This window comes from Vitis riparia, chromosome 4 (assembly GCF_004353265.1).
Source record: "Vitis riparia cultivar Riparia Gloire de Montpellier isolate 1030 chromosome 4, EGFV_Vit.rip_1.0, whole genome shotgun sequence".
Taxonomy (NCBI): domain Eukaryota; kingdom Viridiplantae; phylum Streptophyta; class Magnoliopsida; order Vitales; family Vitaceae; genus Vitis; species Vitis riparia.
This window is the reverse complement of record NC_048434.1, coordinates 24194213-24209605: the sequence shown is the minus strand read 5'-3', so window position 1 is coordinate 24209605 and position 15393 is coordinate 24194213. Positions and strand designations below refer to the sequence as shown.

Sequence of the window (15393 nt, the reverse complement as noted above, 5' to 3'; positions counted from 1 at the left end):
GGTTGATTTTGTGGTGCTTGATACGGAACAAGGAACTAGTGGACTCAACCATGTTCCTATTATACTTGGTCGACCTTTCCTCGCCACAGCAAATGCATTGATTAATTGTCGAAGTGGGGTGATGCAACTTACCTTTGGTAACATGACAATTGAGCTAAACATTTTTCATTCATGTAAGAAGCATGGTACCAAAGAGGATGAGGAACTTAAGGAGGCTTATTTGATTGAATTTCCTATGGAAGAGCTAGTAAAAGAAAAGGTTGAAGATAATTTTTCAAAACTTGGTGAAGCAATTTCTAATGAACGGATTGAAGTTTGGAGGATCAATGAAGAAATTCAACCTTTGAAGTTAATGAAATGGTCTTTCAGCTTCAAGAAAGTGAAAACAATGAAGCATGGTGTGAAAAATAATCCAAAGACCATGAAAAAGAAGCTCAAGGAATGGCATGACCAACTTATTCAAAAGAACAAGTTCAAAGAAGGCTATTTCAGGCCACATATTTTTCCGGGAAAGCTTAAGTACCAAGGAGTTGGTCCATTCATTGTTTGCAAGCCATATCCAAATTGAGTATTGATGTAAAGGTTAATGGGCTTAGTCATGTCAATGGCTAGCTAGCCCAATGGTTTCTCATTTCTCTACTTTCCTTGAATTTTGATTTTTTTTTCTTTTAGTTTCCATTAAATAAATCCATCTCAATTCTTTGATTTGTGTTTTGGAGGACTTTCCGGATGGATGGAATGCATGAAGCAAAGGAAAAAGGAGTTTTAATGACCCATCACCATTTTGCACAGTCATGCCAAAATAGGGAGGTCATGCCAAAATAGCACAATCATGCCAAAACAGGGGAGTTTTCATACCTTTGGAAATGTGCAAAACGAGTCTCTGTCCCAGTTGGCATGATCATGCGAAATTCTCGCATGATTGTGCGAAACTGATAAGGGTAGTGCAAAAAAATTTTAACCATCTGGACCATTTCGCATGACCATGCGAACATTTCGCATGACTATGCGAAATCCATCTTAAAGACTGCAGTAAAATGAGCCATCTGGACCACTTCGCACACTCATGCGAAATTTTTGCATGACTGTGCGAAACTAATGTGGATGACCGCAGAAATTTCATGCATTTGGACCATTTCGCATCAGCATGCGAATTTTCGCATGACTATGTGAAAATTATGTTGAAGGCTATAATAAGATAAAACTCTCTTGACCAATTCGCATGTACATGCAAATTTCCGCATGATTGTGCCAAATTATTTCAAAAGAAGAAAGTGGTTGCAACACACTTCACCTTCTTGTCTAGTTTGCACATTTGTGTGAAATTTTCAAAAACTCCATGAGAATCATTGACTTATCATTAAAATCATGTTTTCTTTGGACATTGTCATCATCTATACCTTGATTTTACTCCATACATTGTGTCTCTAACATAGTTTTTTTTTTATAGATTTGTTTTCATATTTTCTTCTCTTATGTCATTCATATCCAACAATTCTCATGTGTGGTTTTATTTTTGTTTTAGCTATTGAAGCTGAAATTCATGAGAGATTGAGGTATCTTCCCTTCCTTTCTTTGTATATTTTCATTACACATTGAGGACAATGTACAAGTTAGGTTGGGGAGAGGGTTAAAAAGGAAGAGAAGGAAATATGTTATTAGTTTTATTAGTTTTTCTATAATTTTTTTTTCATAAATCACATTTGCGACTTATTTGGTGAGATTTTTTTGAGATGACTATAGCATTTGTGATTGATGAATGAGCAAACCTAACTTGAAAAAAGTTGATTTAGAGTACTAGCTTATTTGCTTGATCTTAGAAGATTTGTTATGTGAATTAAAGTTGATTTGACTTTGAAATCTTCATTTTCTAAAGGGTCATTTCTATTTGAGTCTTGACACATACTGTGCACTTTAGACCCCGGATATAAGATGAAAAACTAGTCTGACCTTAAGACTTGGACTTAATTGTCTTGTAACATTGATTACTCTTGAATTGAGTTGAGACACCTTAAAAAGAGGCCAATGTGCCCAATTGAAAAAAAAAAAAAAAAGTTGATGATTTGATGAATAAAAAGGTTGAGTTATGCTTGCCTTGAAACCTGAGCAAGGTCCGAGGGGTATATGGCCCAAAGGTCTTTAAAGCCTGGTGCCCTAAGCCATTTTGGTTGGGAGCCACCGACCTCAATGCTTGTTACATGGGTGGATAGGCGGGGTATGAACTCAATTGTAGGTGCTAAGGTATTGGATCCTGATTTGAGGAGTCCGGGGTGAAGTCCGAGGAGTTAGTGGCTAGTTAAATAGTCCTATAAATTTGGTGCCCTATGCCTTATGGTTGGGAGTCATCGATGAATCCCCGCTACATGGACCATATACTTGGAGATACCTTTAGCATTGCACTCCTACAATAAGTCCTTTGAAAAAAAATAATAATAAAATAAAGATAGGTGCGTTCTTGACCTATGAGAGAGTGATTTTTGTTGTTTGAGATAATTTGAGCTAGGTTGGGGGGAGGATTAGTTTTGAGTACTATATTTGGGGGATAGCTTAATTACACTCAAGACTTGTTTGGAAAAATTGTTTGGGAAATGAAGATGGATATGTTTTTGATACCTTGACTTACATGATATTCTTTCTATTAGAGATAGTAAATAAGTTGGGATTTTGTTGATACCTATGGATAGTATAGTGTGCTTGTTTATCAACCATTTATGCTATGGAAATTTCAAATATATTTTTTCAAATGATTTGCTTATGTGACTTATGATTTCTTTTGTTTGGTATCGTTTTTCTTCCCTTTTGTTATACCATTGCTAAGGGACTAGCAATGTGTTGGTTGGGGGGAATGATTACTACTCAAAAACCACATATTTTAGATACTAACTTTCATGTGTTTTACACCTTTTTGAGTAGTAATTATGCCTAATTTGCCCAAGTAATACATTACTACCCTTACAAGTGATACTAATGGTTTTTGTTGAGTTTTGGAGATATTTTAAGGTGATTTTTGAAGCATGGAATGACAAATGGAAAATGAATGGAGGAGGGTACATAATGTGGTCATGAGGAAGAGGAAATGCACTTGAACCAAGCTTTGAAGCTTAATTGAAGGTGGTGGAGATGGATTAAACATGAAGAAATGAGAGAAGTTGTAAAGAGGAGCCGAAATAGCATAATTGTCGGTTTCGCATGACCATGCGAAATTTTCACACAGTCATGCGAAATGAGACAGAAGGGAGGTGGCTGCAGCATAAGAGGAAATTTTGAGGAAGTAATTTCGCATGACCATGCGAAATTTTCGCACAGTCATGCGAAATTTTCGCACAGTCATGCGAAACGCTCCAGAAGAACGAAAAGGAAGCTGTTGCATTCTCCACTTCGCACCATCATGCGAGATTGCTAGGGCTCGTGCGAAAATTCATTTTCTCCAGCTTCCTTGATGAAGAAGCATCCGGAAGACCTCTAGAATGTTGCCAAGTGTCATTTTTACCTTGGCCTATAAATAGAAACGGGATTAACTCATTTAAGAACTTTTGATACATTTTCTAATTGTAGTACTTTTCATTCTTCTTCTCTCTATATAATTTTCCATTTTCCTTCAGTTTCTCTTATTTTCTCGGTAGCCAAACATGTCTTGTGAGATCAAATCTCCAAGCATGAGTGGCTAAATCTCGTTTTTCTCGGAGGAGGGAGGATTTAGAGGCAAGATCTATGGTGAATTAGAGAATTGAGCCTGAATTGTAAAGGTAATTAGATCCAATTGATTGATTAATTGAAATTTGGGGATTTTTCTCTTCAAATTGTCTTGAATGATTACTACAATGCAAGCTAGGTAGATTCATCAAATTCTTAATGCTAGATTTGATGAAATTGAATAGTTGCATTGTGTGAATCATTGGAAGATAGTTTAAGATGAATTGAATTTATGATTCAAATTGATCTCTTGGATTAGATTACCTAATTTTAAGAGAAATTAGATCTAGATCTAAAGCTAAATCAAAAATCGGTTTAGATGAAAATTTAGGTTTTCAATCTAACTTGATGAAAATTAGATCTCAACACCTATTCACCATGGAAACTGCTCTCTAGAAAATCTTAACTCCGAGAATCTCACATCTTATTAATTTTCTTCTCTTTTACACTTCATTTTGATTTCAATTTGAATACATTGCTATCTTGAGATTTCATCATGCAATTTCAAGTAAATTTCACTTGATCACCATCATTTCTTATCATCTCGTTCAAGCCTTAATTACCAAGAATAATCCATCCTTGTGGACGATACCTAAAAACCACTATACTACAGTAGTTTGTACTAAAACCATTTTTTGATCGGGTACAAATTGCTATAGAAGAGCGAATTAGGTTATAAATTTTGTTTTGATCCAATAAACGACAAAAATCCGAGCGATCACCTACAAGGCATATGAGCTCAAAGTGGGGACCACTATGACCCATAGGAGTATTGACTCCTTTAGAATCCAATTTTGAAGGTGATTCAACATCCCACTATAAAGAATCAACTGAACTACAGTATTCTATATAAATAACAACGAGACATTATATGTTTGGGTTTGTGACCAACTATTCATTGTTTTCAATCTTCCTATAAACGATATCCATAGTCTAACAAAGCGAAAACTATCAGCCTTTTAAGACTACGTTTATTATTCTTGAGTTACAAATCCTATTATGTATTCAATTAACATGTCTTAGCTCTAAAAGAGCTTATGTTAAGTTCCACTTAAGGAACTACTATGACCATAGTTTCAATGAACACACCTCCTTAGGATCACCTAAGGAGACACACTGTCACAATCCCATGAGATATTATGGTGTTTCTATTAATAATACTTATTACTATTGGCTTCCATCAACAATGACCTAATTCATAGGGAATATATGATCAACTTACAATGTTACTCGTAGGTCAAAGTCATTGCTAACTTTAACATAAGCTCAATATTCTCTCAAAGTTGAGAGATAACACAATGAAGTGGATTGATGAGATCATGACTACTTGATAGCCTTAAGTCATGACTCACCCTAGGACCTATCCAATATAGTAGTCTACTTAACATGGGAAACTCATCTCAATAATTAAGACTAGTCATCCCTCTAATTAGGAGGTGGTGCACTATAACCTCTAATAAGTTGCCTAGACCAACGAACTAGTTGTGAACAAGTCATCTATTTACAAGGAACCTATGACTTAAATCTTCTGTATAACTCCTAATGGATCTAAGTCACGTACAATGCAGAAAATACAGGCAAGAATGCTCATAAAGTATAATATATGGAATAAGGATTTTAACTAGTCATCGTAAAAAATGTTCAAAAGCTAGAAACTTCTATTGAACGCCTTTGCAAAATCTTAATGCCTTTAAAAATGGACCCTACTCTTACATGATAAACCTATGAAACTCAAGTATCATAAAAGGGTATTCATTGCTTAAAGAAGAGAAGAAAGACTATTTCTCCTTCCTATGCAACTCGACCTCATTGTACTAAAAATTAAAAGAAAATTTCAATATCTTTACCTTTAGAACTGTTAATCTTAAGTTCCCCGTGGAGATAGCCTAATTGTTATACAGTTGTTAGTTCTTTTTATTTTTCATTCAAGAATTAGAAGTTTCAACAATAAATCCAGTTTAAACTCTTTTTAATAAAAATTTTATCACAAAATATTTCCTTCAATTAAACCATACAAATTTTATGTTGAACCAAGAGTCAACATTCTTATTTGAATTTATTATTTCACTAAGCTCAACATAAAAATCAATGGTTTCAACCTCTTTAAGTTAACATTTTTATTTTGCACAACTTCACATCAAAAGTGCTCTCATGTGTAATACCCTAAATATCTCAAGCCTCCTTAACATATTTACACATTGTTATATTGTAAAATTCATCAAGACTCGCACAATTGAAAATATAATAAAGGGCTTTGACATTGGCTTCATCAACCTCATCATTAAGTAAATTCCATTCTTGTTTAGGTTTAATTTCCATAGTAGATCTACCATTTTTGTCTACAATCATTAGAGGTAACCACTCAAATTATATTGTATTCCTCACATGCTCAACTTGTAGTTTAAGAAAAATTCAATCTAAACCTTCCAATTAGGTTAGTTATTTCTTTCAATGAATATTGAACTGTTAATTAAATATCCCTCTCTTAAAAATTACATGAGTCAAGAACAATTGCAATAAGTAAAAATTTTAATTTATTTTATTTTTAATTTGGTCTAGTAGCATTTGTAGACATATCTTTTTATTCAAAGATACTATCTAAGAGAATGAGGATGAATATGTAGTCCACTAAATTTATCTAATATATAAAATAGAAAATCAATTTTTCTTCAAGAACATTTGGTAGCTAATTCAATTCATTGACCCAATAGTATCTAAAAATATTGTAAATATATAAAGCACAATCAATACACTACAGATGATAGATGTATGTGGAAAACCATTGACAAGGTTTCACCTGAACATTTACAAATGTAAAAACTAGGTGTATCTATAGGGAAACTCGAATTAGGTTAGGTGCATGCGAAAAATTTCTAGGCCTCTAGATCCTAAGCAACGAAAACAAAGCATGATTTTTTTGCCCAAAAAAATCTAGATTAAAGTGCAAGAGAATACAATACCTCGATTTGGATGTTCCCAAATCAAATCCACGTGGTAAAGTTGAAACTTGAAGCATTCAAAGGTCTCGTGCACCCAAGATCTTTTGCCTAATAGCTTTAACTCGATCTTGACACTCTAAAAGTGGGTCTTTGGACCGGAGAAGGTTATGACTCTTTTCTCTTTAAAGGTGGAAGATGACTCTCTTGAAAACCCTATCCCTAAAGAGGCATTTATAGGATTCCGCGACTAGACTTAAGTGACTTAAGCCCACCAAGGGCTTAGGTCACTTAATCTAACTCAAAATGGGTCATATTTGATTAGTTAACCTTATAGAGTTATCTAATTAATCAATTAGTCAAATACAAAGAACTTGTTAACTAACTCATGTGCAACCTCGTGTAAATACGAAAACGCCCTTATGCACAAAACTAAACCTAGAGCTAATCCTCATAAATTGTGTCATCAAGGTATATGAGCTCGAATGGGAACTACTAAGACCCATAGGAGTATTGGCTCCCTCAAAATCTAATTCTGAAATTGATTCAACGTCCCATTATTAAAAATCAACTGCACTTCAGCACCATATGTAAATTACAATGAGACAAAGTTTGGGTTCAAAACCTACTATCCACTACATGTAGATTCCTCATGAATTGGTGTCTGTAATCTAACAAGGTAGTGTTATTACCTATCAAAATTATCTCTCTAATCCTTGAATTATAGATCTCACTTAGTATGTGATCAATTGACATACTTTAATTTTAAAGAGTATATGTTAAATTTCCACTAAAGGAAATGTTATGGCCACAATATTCTAGATATCATGTCTTTTGAATCACCTAAGAAGACATACTGTCTCAATCCCATGATATATCACGGTATCTTTATTGAGAATACTTGTTACCACCAGCCTTCATCAACAGTGACCTTATCCCTAGGGATAAGTAACCACCTTAAGATTTCCTATTAACTTTGGCACATGTTTAATATCCTCTCGAGGTTGAGAGCCCATGTAGCATAGCAGTTTGGTGAATCACAACAATCAATAGCTTGATATCATAATTCACCATAGGTTCTGTCCAATGTGTAATCATACACACTAGTGCACTCATCATGAGAAGTTCATCTCAACAGCCAAAACAAGTCATCCCTCCAATGAGGAGGTAGTGCACTACAATCTCTATTGAATTGCTCAAATTTATGAACTGATTGTGAACAACTTATCTACTTACAAGGAACCCATGACTTGTATCCTCTATGCAACACTTAATGCTCCTAAGTCATACAATGTAAGAGATATGAGCATGTGTACTTAGATAACGAATTAACACATATGGATGATAATAAATGGGAAATAAAAAAATATAGGTAAATAAATTTATAAATAAATTTCATATTTATTACACCATGTCATGCTTTCTAGAGTTCAATCCCAACAGTATCAATTGCCAAAATAAGTCAATTAAATATCAAAGAAGATTACATAGATTTATGTGATCCATTGTTATCTACTCACATTATACTTATACCAATAACCACTTGCACTTATTTTATACATTTGTGATGAAGCACACTCTTATATGCTTTAGTGGATTATCCCAAAACCGTAGATATGGAGGATTTATAGCTTGAATCTTCAACCTTTGCCTTTTTATTTTATATAAAAGGACTTTCAAGATTCCTTCAAAATATTTTAAAGGGTAAACTAATTGTGAATCTTCTAATTTTTCTTGTTTTATTGCTCTGGGTTGCTTTCACGCGTCCTTTGTTCATTTTTTTTGTCTTAATTATGACTAAAATATGTTTTTAATCCTACCATTACTTTGTGCTAAATTAAACTTGAAACTTATTTATCTAAACTTCAATTGTAAAGTCTTCAACCCAAATAAAATGCTTATTAATTTGTGTCAATGAAAGTGAAGTAGTTTCAATTAGTGGTTTTTAAAGGAAAATTGTTGATTTAATTATTAAATTAACATAGAGTTTAAAGAAACATGAAAGTAATATTTATGCACTTTATTAGTATTTAAAAAAGAATAAATTGGTTAAAAAGGGTAAAATAATCTCCTATAGTCGTGAATCTAACCATTTTCATGTTTTTTCTTGAAGAGTAATCCACTTTTTACATCAACGTTTTTTACCATTTCAAGTATTTACATGTAAGTTTTAAAAAGACATGTTATTTTCAAAAGAAAAAAATAAGGGTATTTTTGTCGAAATGAGGTCAAAAAAATTATGGAGGGTTAAATTCTTAAAATTAAAATTTTAATCACCCTTTTAATCAAATAACTATTTAAAAAAAAAAAGAAAAAAGAAAAAAAGAATTGATATGAAAAAAAGACTTGAATGGAGTGGCCAATATTTGACATATTAACTACTACAAAAAATGACTCCTTATATTTCATGTCATTTCAGTAATTAATAATTTGAAATGTGACAATTTATTTTGTAATGAAGCCAAAAGGAATGGACCCATCCTCCAAAACCTATTCAGGTGCAAGGCACGTGATATGGGGTCATAGTAGGGACAATGAGGTTGGCCGAGCATGAAGGAGACATGCACACTAAACATATTGAGTCCCTTCCACAATAAAAAGCTGTGCTCAGAAGGAATGAGGCCATCAGCCCACGTGAATCCCTTGATATGTTTTGTTCTATGTTCCATTGGAGGTAGAAAAGGACAGTTGAGATTTTATTTTTAGGTCTTTTATACTGTTACTTTCGAGGCTTTGGGCACTATGCCATGGTCCCATTTGCATCGAAATTAAGACAATCACCACCACATTTATGTATATGTTTTTCAGCTGCACCAAGATTTAATTCTCCATCAACTTGAAAGCAATTTTTCATGAAAAACCCTTTTCATGCTTTATTTATTTATTTATTTATTTATTTATTTATGTTATTCATTAACAATTATGATTATGCTTCCTAGTGTTTATTTCTTGCTTATCCTTGCTTTTCTTGCTTTTTGGCTTAGGGAAAGAAGATAAAGTTTTGACCAAATATTTGTTTAGATTGAAAAAAAAGTTTTAAAAAAAGGAAAATTAAAGTAATGAAAAATGTATTTTCTTGCCTTTTTGACCAAATATTTGTTTAGTATTTTTTTCTATATTTTCCAAATATTTTTTCCTTAATGCTTTAAATTTAAAAAATATATGGTATAAATGTAGCCTAAAATATCTTTTACTTTACATGGAATAAATTTTTTAAAATTATTAAAATATTAAAAATTAAATAATTAAGAGGGAATTGAAAGGAGAGCTTTATTGCTTAATAACTATTCAATATAAATATGAATTAATTGGTTAAAAGGGATGACATAATCTCGTATTGCTAAATTTAACCTTTTCATGTTTTTGCTTAAAAAGTAAATCATTTTTTACATAAATGTCTCTCACTATTTCAAGTATTTATATGTAAGTTTAAAAAATATATAATTTTTGTAAGAAAAAAATTATGGGTATTTTTATCAAAATGTGGTCAAAAAAGGGATGAAGGTTAGCTTTTATAAGGAAAACAATATAGTTTTTTAATGACATTTAATTTATGTTGTTTTACTTGGAAAGAATTGAGAAAGGGATTCAAAAAATTTTAATTGACAAAAGAAATTCAATTTAATGTTTTGCAAAAATGGGGATTGCTATTTGCAACATTGCTTTTGCTAAACTTAACACTTTTTTGTCATATTTTTTTCAAATATACCCTTTTTGATAGAGAACTCTCTCTAACCTCCTCTTAACATATTAAACATAAATTTTAGTGATTAAGGTTATCAATCACATACAAAATATAATGAATGACGAAATTTAATCATATTATGATAATTTTCAGATAAGATTTATCACTTTCATTTTTTAATTTAAAATATAAGAAGAATATATAAAACAATTGAGTGTGAAAAAATAAAAGAATTGAAAAAAAAAAATGAAGTTTACGTGGGGGGCTGGGTGGGTAGAGATGAAAGGGAAGATAAAAATAAAAGAAAAATAATGCTAAAATGTGGGGTGGGGGTTGGACAACAAAAAGGAAAATAAGAAAAGGGTACAATTGGAATGTGAGGTTGGGGAGAAGAGAGGGGAGAGGAGAGAGAGGAGGAAGGAATAAGGAGGGTACTTTAGGAATATAAAATGTTATATTAGTAAAAATGGTATTGTGAATAATAATTGAGATAAAAGTTATTAAAAATTAGAAATTAAAAAGAAAAAGGAAAATCCATTTCAGAAGATATGGAAGGAAAAAACAGCAGATTAAGAAAAAAATTGAGTGATTTATGACTATCTTTCTATGGTATGAGGAAGAACAAAAAGGGAAAAGAGTGTTCATCCTTAATTCCTCATCACCTATGAATAAATAAATAAATTGCTTATAAACAGGAGCGAGCAGTAATCTCGATCCATCTAACGCCTGCAAAGCTAAGGAACATTGGCCTGCTTCAGGTAATCAGACTCTCCATTTGATTCACCAAACAGTTTTTTCTTTAATTTTGTGGATATCAAACACTTCTATGATTTTACTTATGTTTGATGTGACAATCTGCTTGTCGTATTCAATGCGCTTGGATATGTCTTTCATACCCTATATATGTACGTCATGCACACCCTAGAAAAAAAATTTCAGAACAAAAAATTGAAGGAAAGAGAAGGAAGAGGAACTGTTTCTGGCTCTTTCCTCTGATTGTAGTGTCCATGAAAGAGTGAGAGGTATGTGATGTTGCACGAGGCCAACCTGAGGTCTCTTTTACCAAAGAAAAATGGATTAGTAAGATCTGCAGGTCTTACATATTTTTTTTGGCCATTTGCATTAGGAAGGCTGGGGAGTCACATGGCCCCAGTACAGGACAAGTGTTGGAATTTGGAAATTGATTCCCATCCAGATTTGACATCCTTCTTATTTCGGTCTCATACAGACCTTGGAAAGCATGGATAGCTGCCTGTAGCCTTTCTCATTCTTGCCATTTATATAAGGAGTTAACCCCAAATTTAGAATGTCTATTCTTTATTTATTAGGATGGATTTTTTGGGTTTGAACTCAGTGATTTTTTTCTTTAAAGATGAAGATTTGAAAATACATCTATATTTTTTCTTAATAATTTTTCCATATGTACATGTATAACCTTTTTTTTTTATTATTATTATTATTTTTCTTTATATTTTTTAAAAATAATTTTCATGATTAGATCCACAGCTTAATATGTATGAAAAAAAAAAGAGAGTTTAAATGTATGGACAAAAAATGTATTCATTGGGAACAAGCAATTTTAATGGCTAGGGGAGAGGGCAGGTGGGACTGAGAAAGGACAGAGCTTACTGCGGGGTTATTCGATTGTTTGATTTTTACTCTCTCACCGCCTCTGACTCTTCATGCATGAACATCTTATTTCTTTCTGTTGCTTAATAGCTTGTTTACTCTTTTATCTGCGTATATTCCCTATAAATAGCTTCTTCTGGTTCCAACCCCTTTGGGTGTCTCTCCTGATCAATCAATGGACTCGAGTGCCTCAACTATTCTCATGCCTCCTCCACTGGAGCTTAAGGATGAGAGGAAAAAAGGAAGTGTGGTTTTTGACTCATCTAAGATGCAAAAACAAGAGAAGTTGCCAACAGAATTCATTTGGCCTGATGCGGATTTAGTTCGGACCCAACAAGAGCTTAACGAACCCTTGATAGACTTGGATGGATTCTTCAAAGGTGATGAGGCTGCAACTGCCCATGCCGCTGAGCTTATCAGGATGGCTTGCTTGAACCATGGCTTCTTCCAAGTTACCAACCATGGCGTCGACCTAGATCTTATCCGTGCTGCACAGGAAGACATGGGCGTTTTCTTCAAGCTGCCATTGAGCAGGAAGCTCAGTGTCAAGAAGAAGCCTGGCGAATTGTCAGGTTATTCGGGTGCGCATGCGGATCGGTACACTTCTAAGCTGCCGTGGAAGGAGACACTTTCTTTTGTCTATTGTTATGATAGTGGTTCCAAGCCCATGGTAGCTGATTATTTCAAAACTGCCTTAGGTGAAGACTTTGAACAGATAGGGTAAGACCATACAAATATGGTGCATTTTGTAATTACACTAGCTAGTTTGTGCTTTCTTACTTGAAGTTATTCTGCTTTTTGGCAGGTGGATTTATCAGAAATACTGTGACGCATTAAAGGAACTGTCTCTAGGGATTATGCAACTCTTGGCAATTAGCTTGGATGTGGATAGTTCCTACTACAGGAAATTATTTGAAGATGGTTACTCAATTATGAGGTGCAACTCCTATCCACCTTGCAAAGAAGCTGGCCTTGTGATGGGCACCGGCCCTCACTGCGACCCAGTGGCTCTAACAATTCTTCATCAAGACCAAGTTAAAGGCCTAGAAGTTTTTGTGGATAACAAATGGCAATCTGTCAAACCTCGACCGGGTGCCCTGGTGGTTAACATTGGTGACACTTTCATGGTAGGCCTTCATCTTAATTGCCCTCCAACGTACAGCTTATTGTCTTTACTAATGTTCCTTGGTAATAATGCAACTTATGATGTTTTACGATTGATATTGGTTCAATATGAACGACATATGGTACAAGTGGGTCATGGTATTAACGATCAGATGTGAAGATTAAAGCCTCCATAAGCTTTTCATTAAGACGAGATCCAGAAGTAGGTTCTTAACTCTGGGTTAGCTGGACTCCTGCTATTTTCACTATCACACCCCTAATCTTTGAAAGGATCAGTAATTCTGTTCACTCTTAACAGCTATTTTCCATATGCCAGGAAGAGCAAAAGGGAGAAAGTAGTCTTTGAAATTAAGTTTTAGTGGCTGAAGAGCCCCATCTTATACAACCATGCATGTTTTCTATGTTAATTTGTTAGGATGAATAATTAAATGGGATTGACCTAACTATATACTTTGTTGGTTTCATGTGTAGGCACTATCCAATGGAAAATACAAGAGCTGTATACATAGGGCTGTGGTGAACATGGACAAAGAGAGAAGATCATTGACCTTCTTTATGAGCCCGAAAGACGACAAGGTGGTGAGTCCGCCACAGGAGCTTATTGTCAGAGAAGGGCCAAGGAAGTACCCGGACTTCAAATGGTCAGAATTGTTAGAGTTCACTCAGAAGCACTATAGACCCAATAATGATACTCTCCAGAGCTTTGTGGAATGGCGTCTCTCATCTCAAACCAAATAACTTCTAGCCCTTTCCTTTGGATGCTTTTGGTTGTTGGTCCCCCCAATAAAGACAATCTCAATAAGGTCTTCTTTCTGATCCATTTTTGATCATATTCTCCCCAGTGGTTGTGCTTTGCGATAAGGGTTTTCTCTAGCTATCATGTTGCTCTCTTCATGAATATTCCATGCACCTCCATTTATGGGTATGTCTTCATGCATTTGCAGTTACAGTGGGACAATCCCTGCTAAAACCTAAAGGAAAAATCAATGTCCTTCTCAAAATACCCTTTTAAGGGCTACCCTAGTCCCTATTCTCAAGAGATAATACAAGGTGCATGAGAATATCAACAATCAAATTTTTAATCATCAAGATTTCGCTAAATAAATACCCAGGATTCTGAGTTAATATCATTTGGTACATTAAAAATAATGTTAGAGATAAGCTGAATTTCTAGGAGCTCCTTCTGTTGCTGCTTTGGTGTAGTCTTCGCCCATCATCTTGGTGTACTTCATGGCCATGGTAATTAATTTAGTTTTTCATTTTGGAATATCCAGCAATTCAAATTGGTTCTGTTTGATATCAAGGTATATGAAAAGGAATTAAACCCTATATCAAAAGAGATTATTACTGAATCTTTGGGATCTAACAAGACAAATCCTAATCTTTGAGTGGGGTATCTTGAATCAGGTTGATGGGGAGTTGTAGCATATGGGTGAAAAACAGTATGTTTTTATTGGATTCTAAAACTTTTAACTCATATTCATGATACTAAGGCTGCCTTTCGATGCCAACATCACACTCATACAGGGTCCACTTTGTTACATATATGGCCATGAAAGGACCTCAGCAACTAGATTGTCAAATCTGGAGACAGAACCCCAATTATTGATCTCTGGTTTGTCATAAAAGTGGGTCTTGGCTTCTGAGGAAAACTGGCTTCACTCAATGTCCCCAGTGTCAATGTTTAACTAGTGTCATATGCATTTTTTGTTTTTCAAGTGAGTGAGTTTTAACTAGTGTCAAAGTTTTATCACCATTAACTTAGATTGAGGTATACAAATCCTTCTTACAAGATTCTTTTAACCTGGTGGGTACTTTTTATAAAAGTTGTTACTTGTTTCACATTAGCCTCACATAAAAAGAGAGAGAATCAATTTGAATATAAAAAAAATGTAATTTTGATCATTAAAATATGATTTTCACAATAAATAAAATTGTGAATGTGAGAATTAGAAAAACAACTATCAATTTTCATTAAAAGTAAATTAAAAAGTATCCAACTATGCTTTTCCAAATTTCTTAAATATCAATTTTAATTAAATAATAATAATATTTTAATGGTCAAGACTAACCAAATATGTCTCAAAATCTTTTTAAATATTGACTTTAATTAAGGAATAATCTATACTACCTATAAAAGTATGAGGTTTTGTCACTTTTTTATTTCCAAAAATACCCTTATTAATACTAATAATTAATTTAAATGGGAATTTAATCTTTTTATTTAGTTAGAGTTTTAATTACTTGATAGAACAAAAGTCATTCCTGAAATTGTCATCATAAATGTAATTAAAAATTTAATATTTTCAATACTAATAATCAACT

The 15393-nt window shown here is 33.5% G+C and overlaps 1 protein-coding gene across 1 annotated transcript; it reads left to right on the top strand.

Moving 5' to 3' along the window:
• The first annotated feature begins 10896 nt into the window (after window positions 1–10896).
• On the top strand, window positions 10897–13909 carry LOC117913202 (gibberellin 20 oxidase 2-like). The gene is made up of 4 exons (XM_034828169.1): window positions 10897–11072; window positions 12074–12663; window positions 12749–13070; window positions 13540–13909. The coding sequence occupies exons 2-4, from the start codon at window positions 12119–12121 to the stop codon at window positions 13804–13806; spliced, it is 1134 nt and encodes a 377-aa protein (XP_034684060.1). The 5' UTR covers window positions 10897–11072; window positions 12074–12118; the 3' UTR covers window positions 13807–13909.
• Window positions 13910–15393: the final 1484 nt, after the last annotated feature.